Source organism: Dendropsophus ebraccatus, chromosome 1 (genome assembly GCF_027789765.1).
Source record: "Dendropsophus ebraccatus isolate aDenEbr1 chromosome 1, aDenEbr1.pat, whole genome shotgun sequence".
In the NCBI taxonomy this organism is placed as follows: Eukaryota; Metazoa; Chordata; class Amphibia; order Anura; family Hylidae; genus Dendropsophus; species Dendropsophus ebraccatus.
In genome coordinates, this window is record NC_091454.1 from 97,136,804 (window position 1) to 97,150,624 (window position 13,821).

General features: G+C 41.6%; 2 protein-coding genes across 4 annotated transcripts in view; one reads left to right on the forward strand and one right to left on the reverse strand.

Moving 5' to 3' along the window:
• Positions 1-6,125, forward strand: part of RPAP3 (RNA polymerase II associated protein 3) — a 52,925-nt gene extending 46,800 nt beyond the window's left edge. For all 3 annotated transcript variants that reach the window (XM_069975837.1, XM_069975858.1, XM_069975849.1), the window contains exons 14-17: positions 1,078-1,258; positions 2,919-3,016; positions 4,747-4,847; positions 5,831-6,125. In XM_069975837.1, coding sequence (XP_069831938.1) covers positions 1,078-1,258; positions 2,919-3,016; positions 4,747-4,847; positions 5,831-5,916 — 466 coding nt within the window. In that variant the 3' untranslated portion in view covers positions 5,917-6,125. The remainder of the gene's footprint in view (positions 1-1,077; positions 1,259-2,918; positions 3,017-4,746; positions 4,848-5,830) is intronic.
• Positions 6,126-11,149: 5,024 nt separating this feature from the next.
• On the reverse strand, positions 11,150-13,153 carry LOC138775587 (G-protein coupled receptor 61-like). Its single transcript, XM_069955978.1, has one exon. The coding sequence runs from the start codon at positions 12,937-12,939 to the stop codon at positions 11,512-11,514; it is 1,428 nt and encodes a 475-aa protein (XP_069812079.1). The 5' UTR covers positions 12,940-13,153; the 3' UTR covers positions 11,150-11,511.
• Between the last annotated feature and the right edge of the window lie 668 nt (positions 13,154-13,821).

The window sequence follows — 13,821 nt, forward strand, 5'->3', positions numbered from 1 at the left end:
CAAGAATACAAGTATCGCTTACCCATAGTGGAGTCTGGCGTCCGTAACCCCCGATGCACGTTTCGCATAAGATTGCTTTAGTAAGGGGCGTGTCTAACTCCTGTATCTCACGCTATTTATGGTGTGGTTGAGTATTCCTTCCGGGCAGCGACGCAGGTCACAGGAAGGGCCAGAATTCACGCTACTTCCTCCCAGCCTATGTCACTGATATGCAGGCCCGCTGGTGGAACGCAGGCGCACAGCGAACTATTGAGGCCATGTCGGAAGGGCGTCTGTGCCTAATTCTCCCGAGACCTGCGTACACGGAAAGTACTCGTTATACACTATTAGGAGGCCATGTATTTACACACTGCTGTATAGGTAAATCTGACGCGTCTTCTATAAATTACATCCAAAGAAAGAAAACCTAAATATAAATATAAATGAAGTGCAATAATATTTTATATCAATGTAAACATGTAGATGAATTATAGTGCGATACTCAAAAAGTGCAAGCTGTGCATATACTTTTTCACTGCATAATCAAAAAATCCACATACAAAAAATAAATAAAAATACAACCAAAATAAATTCTATTCTAATCATGATTATATTGTTATAAAGTGCAGTATATAATATATCATTCAAAAGTGACTGTGCATGAAAGTGCTATAATTAATAAGTGCTACAGTAACGTAGTCATGGATCTCATATTATCCTATCTCTATTTCTATGACCTTAGTATATTTATTCCTTTCCATATTTATTTTTTATTCCTCCTCTTTAACCCCGTCATGCATAGGAATCCACAGCATGCTACTTCACAAATCTCCAGATAGCTAAAAATAAAATACAATAAATCTAAATATAAATAAATATACAAACCCCAGTTCACATTTTATATGTATGCAACATTCTCATGTCAAAACCATTAATATATAATAGTAAGAACAAGCAGTTGTAGCACAAGTAAGTGCCAGATGTTAATTATAGAATATGAAATAGGCCCAGTTACCAGAGTTGTCTAACCATAAAGGATAATGATGATGATGATGCACTGTTGTTGCAGTATAAAATGTTACTTTTGCTTTTATTCAGGAATAACATCAATAATAGCATTCCAACTCTGACCAGACCATCAATAGTGGAAAATGATCAGCCTGCATTATCTGCATCAGTAGAATGCGATGTTCCAGCAGTTCCTGCAAATTCATTTCAACTTGAGTCTGATCTAAGAAGAATGAAAGGGAACACAGATATGTTATATGCTTACCTGAAAGTAAGAACTATCTTTGTTTTGTTTTGTTTTTTTTCCAACAAACTATGCAAAGCTTGAAAGTGTTGATATTTTAAAGTTTTGGAGGACGGTAGACATGTTTTCTCAACTGTGTACATATGGAAAAGGAGGATTCCTACAGCATCCGTTTAGAGCAAACATGAATTTATTCACACGTTGGGGTACAAAGGTGCAACCTTTCGACCCGAAGCTGGGTCTTTGTCAAGCTGTGTATATATGTCACATTTAATGCAGGGGTGGAAACAAAATCTTGCATTACTTGGTTTAACCAGTTCCTCACTGGACCAGTTGCCCCTGTTCATAGCCAGACATATTTTCTTTATTTAGTGTACATGTAGTACAAGCTGTCAAATTTGTTCATGCTGGGTTATTTAAAGGGGTTATCCAGCGCTACAAAAACATGGCCACTTTTCCCCCTACTGTTGTCTCCAGTTAAGGTGCAGTTTGCAATTAGGCTCCATTTACTTCAATGGAACTGAGTTTCAAAATCCCACCCAAACTGGAGACAACAGTAGGGGGAAAGTGGCCATGTTTTTGTAGCGCTGGATAACCCCTTTAAAGAGACTCTGTCAGCAGGTTTATATTTTCCTATATCAGGGTAGCATGAAGTAGTGACAGAGAAGCTGAACAGAATGATGTATCACTTACACTATTCTGTGCAGCTGATTCTGAAAGATCCTCCTTAATAACATGGACAATAAGTAGTCCTCTCCATTATGTCCATGAGCCCAGTAGTCCTGAATATTCATGAGAAGCAGAAAACTCCGCCCACCAGCTGCTGATTGGCAGTTATCTATCCATGCTATGTATAGACAGTCAACTGTCAATCAGCAGGAGGAGGGGTGTGGCAAGAATCCTATTCTCTTGCATATTAGGAGATCTGTTCAGCATTTCTGTCACTAGTTTACCTTGCCGTCATTTACGGCAGCATAAACCTATTGACAGAGTCCATTTAAATAACTTTTGTCTCTTTTTGTGTGTCATACATAGGGCCAAATTTTTATGACTTTTTTTTTATAGTATCCTCAGTGTTAGGGGTTTAGATAATTGTTTTGTTTTTTCACTTCCCCATTTTTTAAGCATCCAGTAATTTTTCTATAATTTTTTTTTTTGTGTACAAACCTTTTCATTACTTCAGGACAACTGCCCTTTGTGTAAATATCAGTGCATCTACTGCTGTATGCAGGGAATAAAAAGTAGCAGTGCATCAATCACATTATATAATCACTTTTTAAAAAAGACAGATATGCTTTGAGTATTTTCATTGTTTTTAATTTATGACCATATTCTCTAAGGTATAAGTATATAAATGATAGCTAAGGCTTCTTCTAATAAAACGAGCAGGAAGGTGTTTTCCAGGGAGCAGATAACTTCTTATGTCTTTTCTCCCTGGCTCCTACTTCCGCTTTTGCCACATCTCATGCACCTATTGAACATTGCAGCCTGGTTTGGCCACACACAATGATCAAGACTCTCACCCACCCCATGGCATCCCAGAAGGTATACTTCAGAGACAGGGGAACAGCAGAAATAAGCGCTGGAGAGCAGAAGACATGAGATGATTTTCTTCTTCCAGACTACCACTTTAATATGAGGATATAGGAATTTAAAGTAACATTTTTATTTGTTTTTAAATTTTTAGCAAATTGAGCCATCCCTATACATCAAATTGTTTCATAAAGCTTTAGATCCAGAAGTCTTCAATGAAATAATAAAAATTCTACGACTTAAATACATTGAGTAAGTATTAAAAAGTGGTTTATGCTTAGAAGTATAAGTTTGATTGTTGCTTATGAATTCTGCTTAAAGGGGTACTCCAGAGTATTTTTTCTTTTTCAAATCAACAAGTGTCAAAAAGGTATACAGATTTGTAAATTACTTCTAGAATTTCAAGTCTTCCAGTACTTATCAGCCAGAGCGGGTGGGCTGGATGAGGCTGTGAGGATGGGACTGTGGTTCTAACAGCATGGGACCGGTGCCGAGGAGGAAGGTAAGACACATACTTTCCTCTTCATTGTCCAGGGCGCTATTGGGGGCTATCAGCTGGTTAGATTAATAGTTCCCCTTTTAAAAGAAGTGGTGTATTCTTTCCAGTTGACACAGTGCTCTCTGCTGCTAACTCCAGAATAAAGAAGTTTTGTAGGGGGATTTGCTACTGCTGTGGACAGTTCCTGTCACAGACAGAGGTGGCAGCATCCTGTCAGAATGGAAAGAAAACTCCACTTCCTCTAGGAAATACAGCAGATTTTCTGATACCAGTTGATTTCTAAAAATAAAAATCTCTGTAGTACCCCTTTTAAAGGCTGGATAATCTGCCCCCAGTGGGAGCAGAAAAATGTGATAAGCACACTGTTTTCAATGGTGTGTCACTCGTGCTAATATGTATGGAAATTAAAGTCTGATTATTGACAGACTTCTCCCTATCATTATAAAAAATCAAACTGGGACAGCACTGGAAAAAGTAAAGAAAAAAATCAAGAATGTTTAGATGGAGTGCACGTTTCACAGCACAGGACCCTTCCGTTCGGCTTCAATCCAAAAACGTAGAAGACAGCACTTCTTGTGAAAAAACATGATTTTATATGCGTCTAATGTGAATTAAAAAATCACGTTTTTTTCACAAGAAGTGCTGTCTCCTACGTTTAGTATTCTCCCTATCATTGTCATGGCCAGGGGGAGCAGCACCTAATGAATATGCTTGACCAATCTCTGGCACTGCCAATCGCACACTGCAGACTTCAAAATGCTGAAAACCACATATGTCACTATTATATGCTTTCTCAGCATAGATCCTCTCTCTTTTCATTTAGTTGATGGACAGTGTCATCAAGGCAAGGCTTCAAGGCAGTTGGGCTCCATCTCCCGGGTGGGAAGAGTGCCCAACTGCTGGAAATGGGAAGCCTCACCTAGGGATCTTGGATCACATTTTGACAGGATGTATAATGTTGATTTCAACATATTACACTTAAAAATAAATAAATAAAGCGAGAATATTATGAAGCTGCTTGTGATCACAACACCTGTTGATTTCTTATAAAATATTTTTTGCAACAGTGCCTATTTAAATTTTTCTCCATTTAGTAGACCCACCATAGCATTGGTACCCCATGTGGATATTGGCTCAGAGCATTGGCCAAGAGCTGTTTCCCTGTTCAAGTGTATTGGAATAAGCAGCTAAAGATTGACTGCGCTGATGGTATGCACAGTGCAGTGCTTTAGTTGTCATTGGTATTGATCCGCATAGCAGCACACAGTCTCCATGTTTAGCCTAGCACGAACATGAACAAGTGGATTTTCCATTAACTTTGAGTGAATACCAACAAGAATGACATTCTCTTTAGCTACTCTACTATGACATACTTATCCACACCAGTATTTTAATAAATAATAAATTATTAGCAAAGATTTGCAGCATGCATAGCAAAAATGGGAATTGGTAGATTTTTTGGTTTTCTTTTTTCCCCCCCTAGGAATGAAGATGCTGATCTTGTGCTGGAAATTTTAAAAATATTTTCTGAGCTTAGAAGGTTTGATATGGCAGTAATGTTTTTGTCAAATTCAGAAAAAGAAGGTATGTTGTAGTTTAATTTCATGTCCGAATTTGAAGATCACAATTAATTAGGGGGGGGGCTTTATTTGTGTCAATAATTATATTATAATTTGATTGCCATTTATAACATATTAACTTTGTGTGGGGTGGAGAAAAAACAGCAATTCACAGGTGTGTTTTTTTTTTAACATTGTATTGTACAGTATCAATAACATTTTAACTTTTCTGTGGTTTGTTATATTTATGGTAACATCAGGAATCATTTTTTGTGACACTATTCTTGTGTTCATTTAATTTATTGATTAGCTCTTAGTTTACTTTTTCTTATTTATTAGAGAAGCTGTCTGATCTTTAACTGGCATAAAAATAAAAAAAAAGTTATACTCTATTCCTGATCCCCAGTCGCTGCTGCCCTACACTGTCTGGACAACACTGGTTTTCTGCTGACACCTCAACATGCAGAAAATACTTGCTCAGGCAGTCAGTGCCATAATGGTGACCACCTTAGCCACTGATTGCAGGGTAGGAATTGCCTTGTGCAAAAGCAGGAAGCGATGAGCACTGGGGATCAGGCAGTGTGAGTGTAATATTTTATTTATTTATTTTTTTTGCCAGATTGAGCCTGAACAAAAAAAAAATTGGGGCACTAGAGAACCTTTTAATGAAAAACAGCACTTCTGTGATTTTTAAAATTTTTTTATGGTATTCACCATGCAAAAAAAAATATTTTAACTTTACTAAAAACGTTGTTGAAGGAAACCTGTCACACAGACTTTCACTCATCATTTCTATTACAAAGTGCAGAGAGTATTTTCACTGATTTGGCATCATGTTTGTCTTTCACTTTGAAAGACTCCGCATGATCAACTGATCCAAAATCACAGCCAAAATTTTTAGACAAAAATTATGACTGGTATATATCTAGAATACCTACATGTATAAATTAGCACTATAGATGCAAAATTTCTTTAGAGAATAATGTAATTTGGCTTTTTTCTTTCCAGATGTTCGTGCCTTATTTGCTTACATAGAAAAGGCAAAGAAGACTAATGATACATATGCAGCTCTGAAGAAGAAATATGGCCTCTGAGTAAAATACAGACAGGAAAAAACTAAAAACAGTGTATATACAGTATATTAAATGGACATTTGAAACAGTCATTTGATATAGGGGAGTCTCCTTAGCCTCCTCAATGTTTACCAACTCTTGTACCTGTTTTTACAAGGAATTGGAGAGAACTGCAGTACTTAAAGGACAACTCCGGCACTGATAAAAAAAAAACTGATCTGAAGCTTCAATTGGTGTCTTCATTTTTTTTTTTTTACTTCCTGGTTTGGGCTTTCCCATGATGCACTTTGTCTCCTGTGATGTCTAACTGACTCTGTAGAACTGTTAGATGGCTTACATCTTGCTCAGCCAATCAGAGCTGAGCAACCTGAGACATCTGACAAAGGGAGGTTGGCCTAACAGGGCTTAGACCAGTTTCTCTCTTCATAATGTCATTGTCACAAAATGACTGCCACAGAGCAGCTTGAGGTCAACAGTCATTAGATAAGACTGAGTTTACTTCACTTCCTGGTGGGGGACTGAGGGGGAAAAGATAGGGAAGGGGGCAGATAGGTGATTAAAGCATAGTACAAAGTTATATAACTTTGTAATGTTTCAATTACTGGGTAAAAACTTTTCACCGGAGTTGTCCTTTAAACTAACACTTAGTACAGCTGTATAGGTACAAATGTGGGTAATAACTGAAGAAACTATATAGCACCCCATGATCATCTAAGGTGCTAGTTCCCCATTTATCTAATATTGATGGTCCTTCCTGAGGATTCCATTCATTTGAAAAAGCTGGATAACTTCTTTAGGATCCATTTACACATACAAGATTTGCTGCAGATATCAATGTAACTAAATGATTGAACACAGCATTAAATCTGCTACAGATCTTGTACGAGTGAATAGACCCTTGGGGTACAAACCCACACACCGTATACACAGCAGATACGCAGCAAAAACGCAGCAGATTTGGTGGTGCAGATTTGATGCTGTGTCCAGTTATTTAGATCTAATCTGCTGCGTGTTTGTTGCGTATTTGCTGCGTATCGCAGCAGTAAATAAGCTGCGTATACGGTGTGTGGGTTTATACCCTTAAGAGGAAACTACGCAAGATACCTGGACAAATATAACTGACATGTACAAATAAAATTTTCATTTGTATATTTGTTTATGACTTTTTTTTTTTTTCCTTTAAACTTCCACTAAATGAGCAGTAATAATTAGGTTAACAAGATGCTAAAGCTAGGAGGAAAACTTGATGAAGTCCAGGCAAAACAAAATATCTGGAGCAGGCAGGGGGTGGGAGGAATGTAATGAGGAATGTATACTTACCCGTCTCTGTGCCCCCACAGAGCCGTTCTCATTACACATTGACTGCTGGTGGACATAATTTTCTCCTGGCTTCCTGGTACGTCAAGACCTGCTGAAAGTAACTGCTTATCTAATCAGTAACTGCAGCAGTGTCCTGCCTCAGTCACTAATTGGCCAAACAGCCATTCCTGAGCCTGGGTGTGATGGCCATGTTAACACTACATAAGTACTGAAGTGATCACGGCCATTGTTGATAATGGCCGTGACTACTACAGTACTTAATTGGTGCTGCCGCTTAGGGAATCCAGGCCAGAGTGTATACACTCTGGCCGGGATCCCTAGCAGCGCTGCAAGAAACTGACATGTCAGTTTTCTGCGGACGCTATTCAGTGAATAGCACCTGAAGAAAACCCTGTCAGTTCACACAGTGGAACATGCGGCTCCGGCCTTACACTCCATTGTGAGCAGCGGGTAATTCGGATGCGGGCGCACACGGATGTGCCCGCTTCCGAATTCAGCAGCGGTTAAGATCATCTGAGGTTCTGAAGTTCTGTGACAGCCCAGCGTCTTACACTGTGAGAACATGACTTAATAGTGTAAGCGCTTGCATAGTATCTTTGCAGTCTCTCTGTTTGCATCTGTCTCTCTCAATATACTTGTATGGGTAGCCATTACCTGATCCCTCCTGAGCGGCCAGAGCACTACCCTACAGAATTGACAAGCCTGTCATCTCAGTAGGGTAGTGGTGTGGTCGTTTGAAAGCTTACTGCATTATAATTCACTATGATACTGTGAGTCTCCTTCACAGAGACATGTTCAGTCTGTGTGCCCGCAGCCTAATGCATAAAAAAACATTCTGACACATAGGTCACATTATGGAGGGATGCACATTAACAGTGTCATTTTCACTCCTTGTTTCTTATTTCTTCACCTCGCTGCAGCTCTGGTGTCTTCGCCTTCTGTGGGTGGGCTCATGTGAGCATGTCTACAGGAAGCTACTGAGTACTTTGCACAATGCACTTAGTAACTCCAGACTTTCTTCAGCTCACTTTTCCTGTCTCCTACCATTCACCTATATAGAAAGTTGTCCCTTGCATACAGCTGTAGAGATCACAGTAATAAATAGTGCTGTGCTGTAGTTTCCCTGAATTCTCTTTTTCAGTGTTGCCACAATTTATCCTTATTTCTTATTAGATAAAGAAATAGATACTACACATAGATCGTTTTCTCTCATATGTAATATGTTTCTATGGATTTCTGTGTAGTACTATTTTCCCTCACTTTACATATACAGTCTTATGGAAGTGCATAAAGGAAGTATATGATATACAAATGCACAAAGGTATCAATGCAACTGGTCAGAAGGCAGCACTAGAAATCAGCAGAATAAGAAGCTGCAGGGGGCACTACCACTGACATCAATGTCTCATAACAGAAACAGAATTTTTAATCAGTAGCTATAGATGAAAAGCAAACAATGATCCAGATTTCTCAAATGATGTGAAATAGAAACTGGTGTAACCTGCCCATAGCAACCAATCACAGCTCTGGAAAATAAAAGCTGAGCTGTGATTGGTTGATGTGGGTTTATACAAGTTTCTATTTTACATAATTTGAAAAGTCTGGGCCATTGTCTTTCATGAAACAACCCCTCCCCTCTGCCGCCTATTTTGGCCTTAATGCATTTTTGTTTTTTCTTTTTCACCTTCTAAGAGCCATAGCGCTTTATTTTTCCACCTACAGGGCTGGTTGGGGCATCAGTTTTTGTGCCACAATCTCTAGTTTTTATTATCAGATTTGTGTAGATGGGAGATCTTGATTACTTGATCTTGATTAAAAAAAAAAAAAATCAGCTTTTTTCCTCTTTAAGCCAGTCACTGTATAGAAATAGTATTGGTATATACTAATAGATTGGACCGTTGCACACGCTATAATATATAATATGTTTATTTCTACATGTTTTATTTGTAAAATTGGTGGGAAGGGGTAAGTGATTTTCACTTTTATTTGGGGGTGTGCTATGTAATTTTATTTTTAAACTTTTTAAGCCCCCCTGGGAGACTATTACAAGTAGAGGTTAGCAAATTGACAGTGTTAGCTAAGTGCTTTACTACACTTTGCCATTGATCTCTACTCCGAGTGCCTGGAAAAGCTGGATGCCCTCCTGGGAAACTCTTCCCACAACAGCATCCAACTTTTCCAGACACTGGGAGCATCAATCAAAGGCAGCAAGCTGAGAAGCCTATGGATAATTGTAGCAAAGCGCTTTGCTAACACTGTATATTCGCTCCTTGCTTACATGCAATCATTAGATTGCTAACACTGGTCAATGCTATCCCACTGCACACCACTGATCAGATAAATCTGCAATCTTCCCATAGTCTACCTGAGGCAGACTCTAGATCGCCGGGATAACTGCACAGGGCTAGAACTCCATCAGACAAGGAAAATGACCGGGATGGGTCAGACAGTGACAGGAGGTACTAAATTTTTGCCACTTTGCATCAGGTGTAGACTGTGATAAGTTCTTCCCTATGGGGGGAGCTTATCAATGCCATACATCTGTAGAATTGTGTAAATTCATAGCATTTTTTTTTTTTGCGCAATAGCAGCGGGTTTGGCTGTTGTTATAATGCTCTCCCAAGATAAGGGGTTGGGCATAATGGAAAATCACTGTTCTACCCCTTTTTTCTGAAAGAAATAAGTTGCAGCCAGAGCTTAACCTTTCCTATAGGGAACACTTGGTTGTCATGCCAAAAATTCATGTGTATGGGAAAAACAAGGACAGGAGAGATGTCTTATGGCCAAACCTTTTGTAAGATTGTGGAATGAGACAACATGACTCTTGTGTCCAGTTAAGGTGCGGTTTGCAATTAAGCTCCATTCACTTCAATGGAACTGAGCAGCAAAACCCTACCCAAGTTGGAGACAAGAGTGGGACTGTCTCTGGAAGAAAGTGGCCATGTTTTTTTTAGCGCTGGATAATCCCTTTAGGTGTACTTATTTTAAATGTGGCACAATTTATACTGATGCTTCAAACAAAATCGTACTTATAACTTTACATTAATAAGCCTTCCATTTCATATAGGTTTGTATGCAAACACTGGTTCAGTGGCAGTTAGTAATGTTTTCTTCACCCAATACTGGTAGGCTGTGTTCAGTCTGTAAAACTTGGTCCCACACGGTCGCATATCAGTCTGAACATGTCCCTGTGAATGGAATGCTCACAGCTTTGTAGTGAACTATGATGCAGTGAGCTCCCGGAAGGCCTGGGCACTACATTAACCCTAATGAAATTACAGCTTTACCACAAGGTCCAATTGCTTAATGGGGTCCTTCATGTCATCATGGTCAGCAGCACATCCCTTGTTCACACAAGACGATGTGACTCACGTAGCAATAATTTTATAGACCACACCAAAGATGTGATCAGCTGGAGAACCAACATTTTCCAATTCATCAGCTGATTCCTGGCATTTTACACAGGCCGATTATCTGGGAGGAGTGTTTGCTAGGAAAGCTCATTCAGCCGATAATCAACCCATTAGGGTCCATTTACACAGAAAGATTATCTGCCAAAGATTTGAAGCCAAAGCCAGGAATGGATTTGAAAAGAGAAGAAATCTCAGGCTTTCCTTTATGACCTGATCTCTGTTTATAGTCTGTTTCTGGCTTTGGCTTCAGATCTTTGGCAGAAAATCTGTCAGATAATCTTTCTGTGTAAATGGATCCTTAAAGCCTTCAGGAATGTCACCATTTTTTACGCTTATAACCATTTAACCCTTCCAGCAGTCAGCAATGCTAAAGTTGTGATCCCTGTGCTTGCCATATACCCCTCTTCCTTTCTGGTTAAAACAATCATAGAGCATAAACACATTACCAGCTCACACTAAAATACATTTTATTTAGTTGCAATTTTTATTGCTGTTTTGTGCTTAGAATCTATTTAGAGCTTGCAAAGGAGAATCACTGCCCATAGGCGTTATATAAACAACTGCACAAAAGGTTGGAAAGGTGAAACGTAGCAACACATTATACTGAATGTCAGGAAATTATACAGAATTTGCCATCAAACGCATCTAGAACAAAACCCCACTGCAAGTAGTCCTATGGCTGCATCCATGGCATATACTGACGAGCGTCTGTACTTAATATAAAAAAGTGCTTGTGCCTTTACAGTAAACATTAGAGACCCAACTCTGTGATCATCTCCGCAACCTTGTTTTGCCTACAGAGGTTGCAAAAAGAGAAGATCATTCAATATATTACAATATATGATATAAGAAATCTAGGTTAAGTGGGTCATGGGAGGGATGTTCACTTAGCTGCCCCTATACTGTTAGCCTGCCTGGGGCACATCTGCAGACTTTTAAAACCTTCGCTTGAGTCGTGTTCCAGTAACTCTGGGGTTTCCTCCAATATCTGCCCCGGGATTCGGAAACTCAGCGTACTCTGATTGACCAGCAGTCTGGAAGTGGAAGAAGTGGGGAAGCTGTTCCTCCTCTCCACCACACAGCTAGTTCTTTGGAGGAACTGGAGGAAGTTCTCCTCCATGGAGCCCTCATGGCTGGACAGGCCTAGCTGCTCATCCAGGGACTGTTTCAGGAAACATTTGGGGATCCTGGCCAGCTCACTTCTGATCTGCCGGTTGAGACAGCCATAGAAGAATGGGTTGACAGCAAAGGAGGTGTAGGCCAGCCACTTGACTATGTTCTCCCACTTGCTGCCTGACCCTTTATAGGGACTATTGCCTAGAGCATTGTGAACATGATAGACAAAGTATGGGAACCAGCACATAACAAACTGTCCGCCTATGATCATCAGGGTGAAGGCGGCCTTGGCACCCCCCAATGTCCTGTCCGGTGAGCCCCGGTGGGACCTGTGCCCTGGCACAATATTGGTCTGGCTGCCAGTAGAGTTGGATCTCTGGCGAGGGCTGGCTGCCCAGGAGGGTAGGGGTCCATGCTGCATGGCAGCTATCCTGGCCACTTTGAACACACTGCAATAGACTGTCAGTATGATGACAAGAGGCAAGACGAAATAGACCAAGACAAAGAAGGTCACGAACACTTTCTTGTGTCCTCCCGCATTCCTCTGCAGCGAGCAGCGAGTGGCATTGACCAGGCTGCCATTGGCGGGCTCCGCGCTGCCCACATGCTGCCCGAGGAAGGGCACGGTGGAGGTGAGGGACGCCTGCACCCAGATGCAGAGCAGCACGGACACGGCCAGCCCCAAGGTCATCTTCACCTCGTACCTCATGGGGTGCACGATGTAGTAGTAGCGCTCGATGTTGATGGCAGACACGGTGAGGATGGACGCGCTGCTCAGGCACACCTCCAGGGAGATGTAGGCTTGGCACAGGGACTCACCGAAAGCCACCCGACCCCAGCTGGCCACCATGCCCAGCGGCATGACGGTGACGGCAGCCAGGGTGTCTATGATACACAGGTGCACCACGAAGAGGAATTTGCGGAGCCTCGGTGTCTTCAGGATGACCGCCGCCACTGCCACATTCCCGGCCACGGCCACCACGTCCAGCAGCAGCATGAGCAGCAGCCCGAGGTACCGGGGGACGGTGCCCTGTGCAGCGGCGCCCAGCGGGGCCAGCGAGCCGGACGAGCAGTTACCGCTGCCGTTTGCACACGGATCCTCCATCCCCGGCCCTGTTACCAGGGGAGCGATCCAGTAGAGCAGAGATCTGCCGTTACTGGCATCGGTCATCTCTGCCTGACTCCCCCGCAGCATCCCTCACCTGAAGGAGGACGCATCCCCTCGGCATCCGGCTACCAATGCCGTACCTGTAACGATCCGCTATCTGCAGCCTCCCCCCCGCAGGCGTGGACGGGGGGAGTGCTGCCTGCTGCACCGGCGCTGCCAGAGGAGGACGACTCCTCTATCTCATCACACTTGACGTCAGGTGACAGGAACTGACCCGGACTCTCCCCACATGGACTGTGGCCCCCGGGGAGTCACTGCTGGGGACACATATGAGGAAAGCTATGAAGTGTCGGCCGGGACCGATCACAGATCGCCATGGTGACCACACACGCTCATTGCACTATGAGTGCAGGGGTCCACAATCTGCGCTATATATATATATATATATATATATATATATATATATATATATATATATATATATATATATATATAATTCCTTTATTCATATAGCGCAGACATACTCCGCAGCAGTGGACAGAGATTTGCCATCCCTCAGATCAGTCCCTGTCCACATAGTGCAGTGTATCCCAAGCCTTTCTCACCTCAGGGCACCCCTACCAAATAGTGTTTCACATAATACAGGTGACCTCTTCAATGACCTGAGGAATTCACTTTCCCTTTTCCTCCCCATCTGGCCCAGACCACCAGGACAATTTCTTCTGGCTACAATTCATTTCTTAACAACCTGTCGGACAACATCTTAGGCTCTGCACTTTTCCAGTAGCTTTCTTTCCTCTTTACCACCTATAGGTTCCCATAGAGTAGTAATAGTAATTCCGCTGTTTGGTGGGTTATTTGGGTTGCCCCTGTATAAAGGATCCCCTGCTGTGTCCCCCACATAGTAATATTACTCCCTGCTGTGCACCCTTCCCATTTATTAATAATGCCCCCTGATCTGCACCCTCC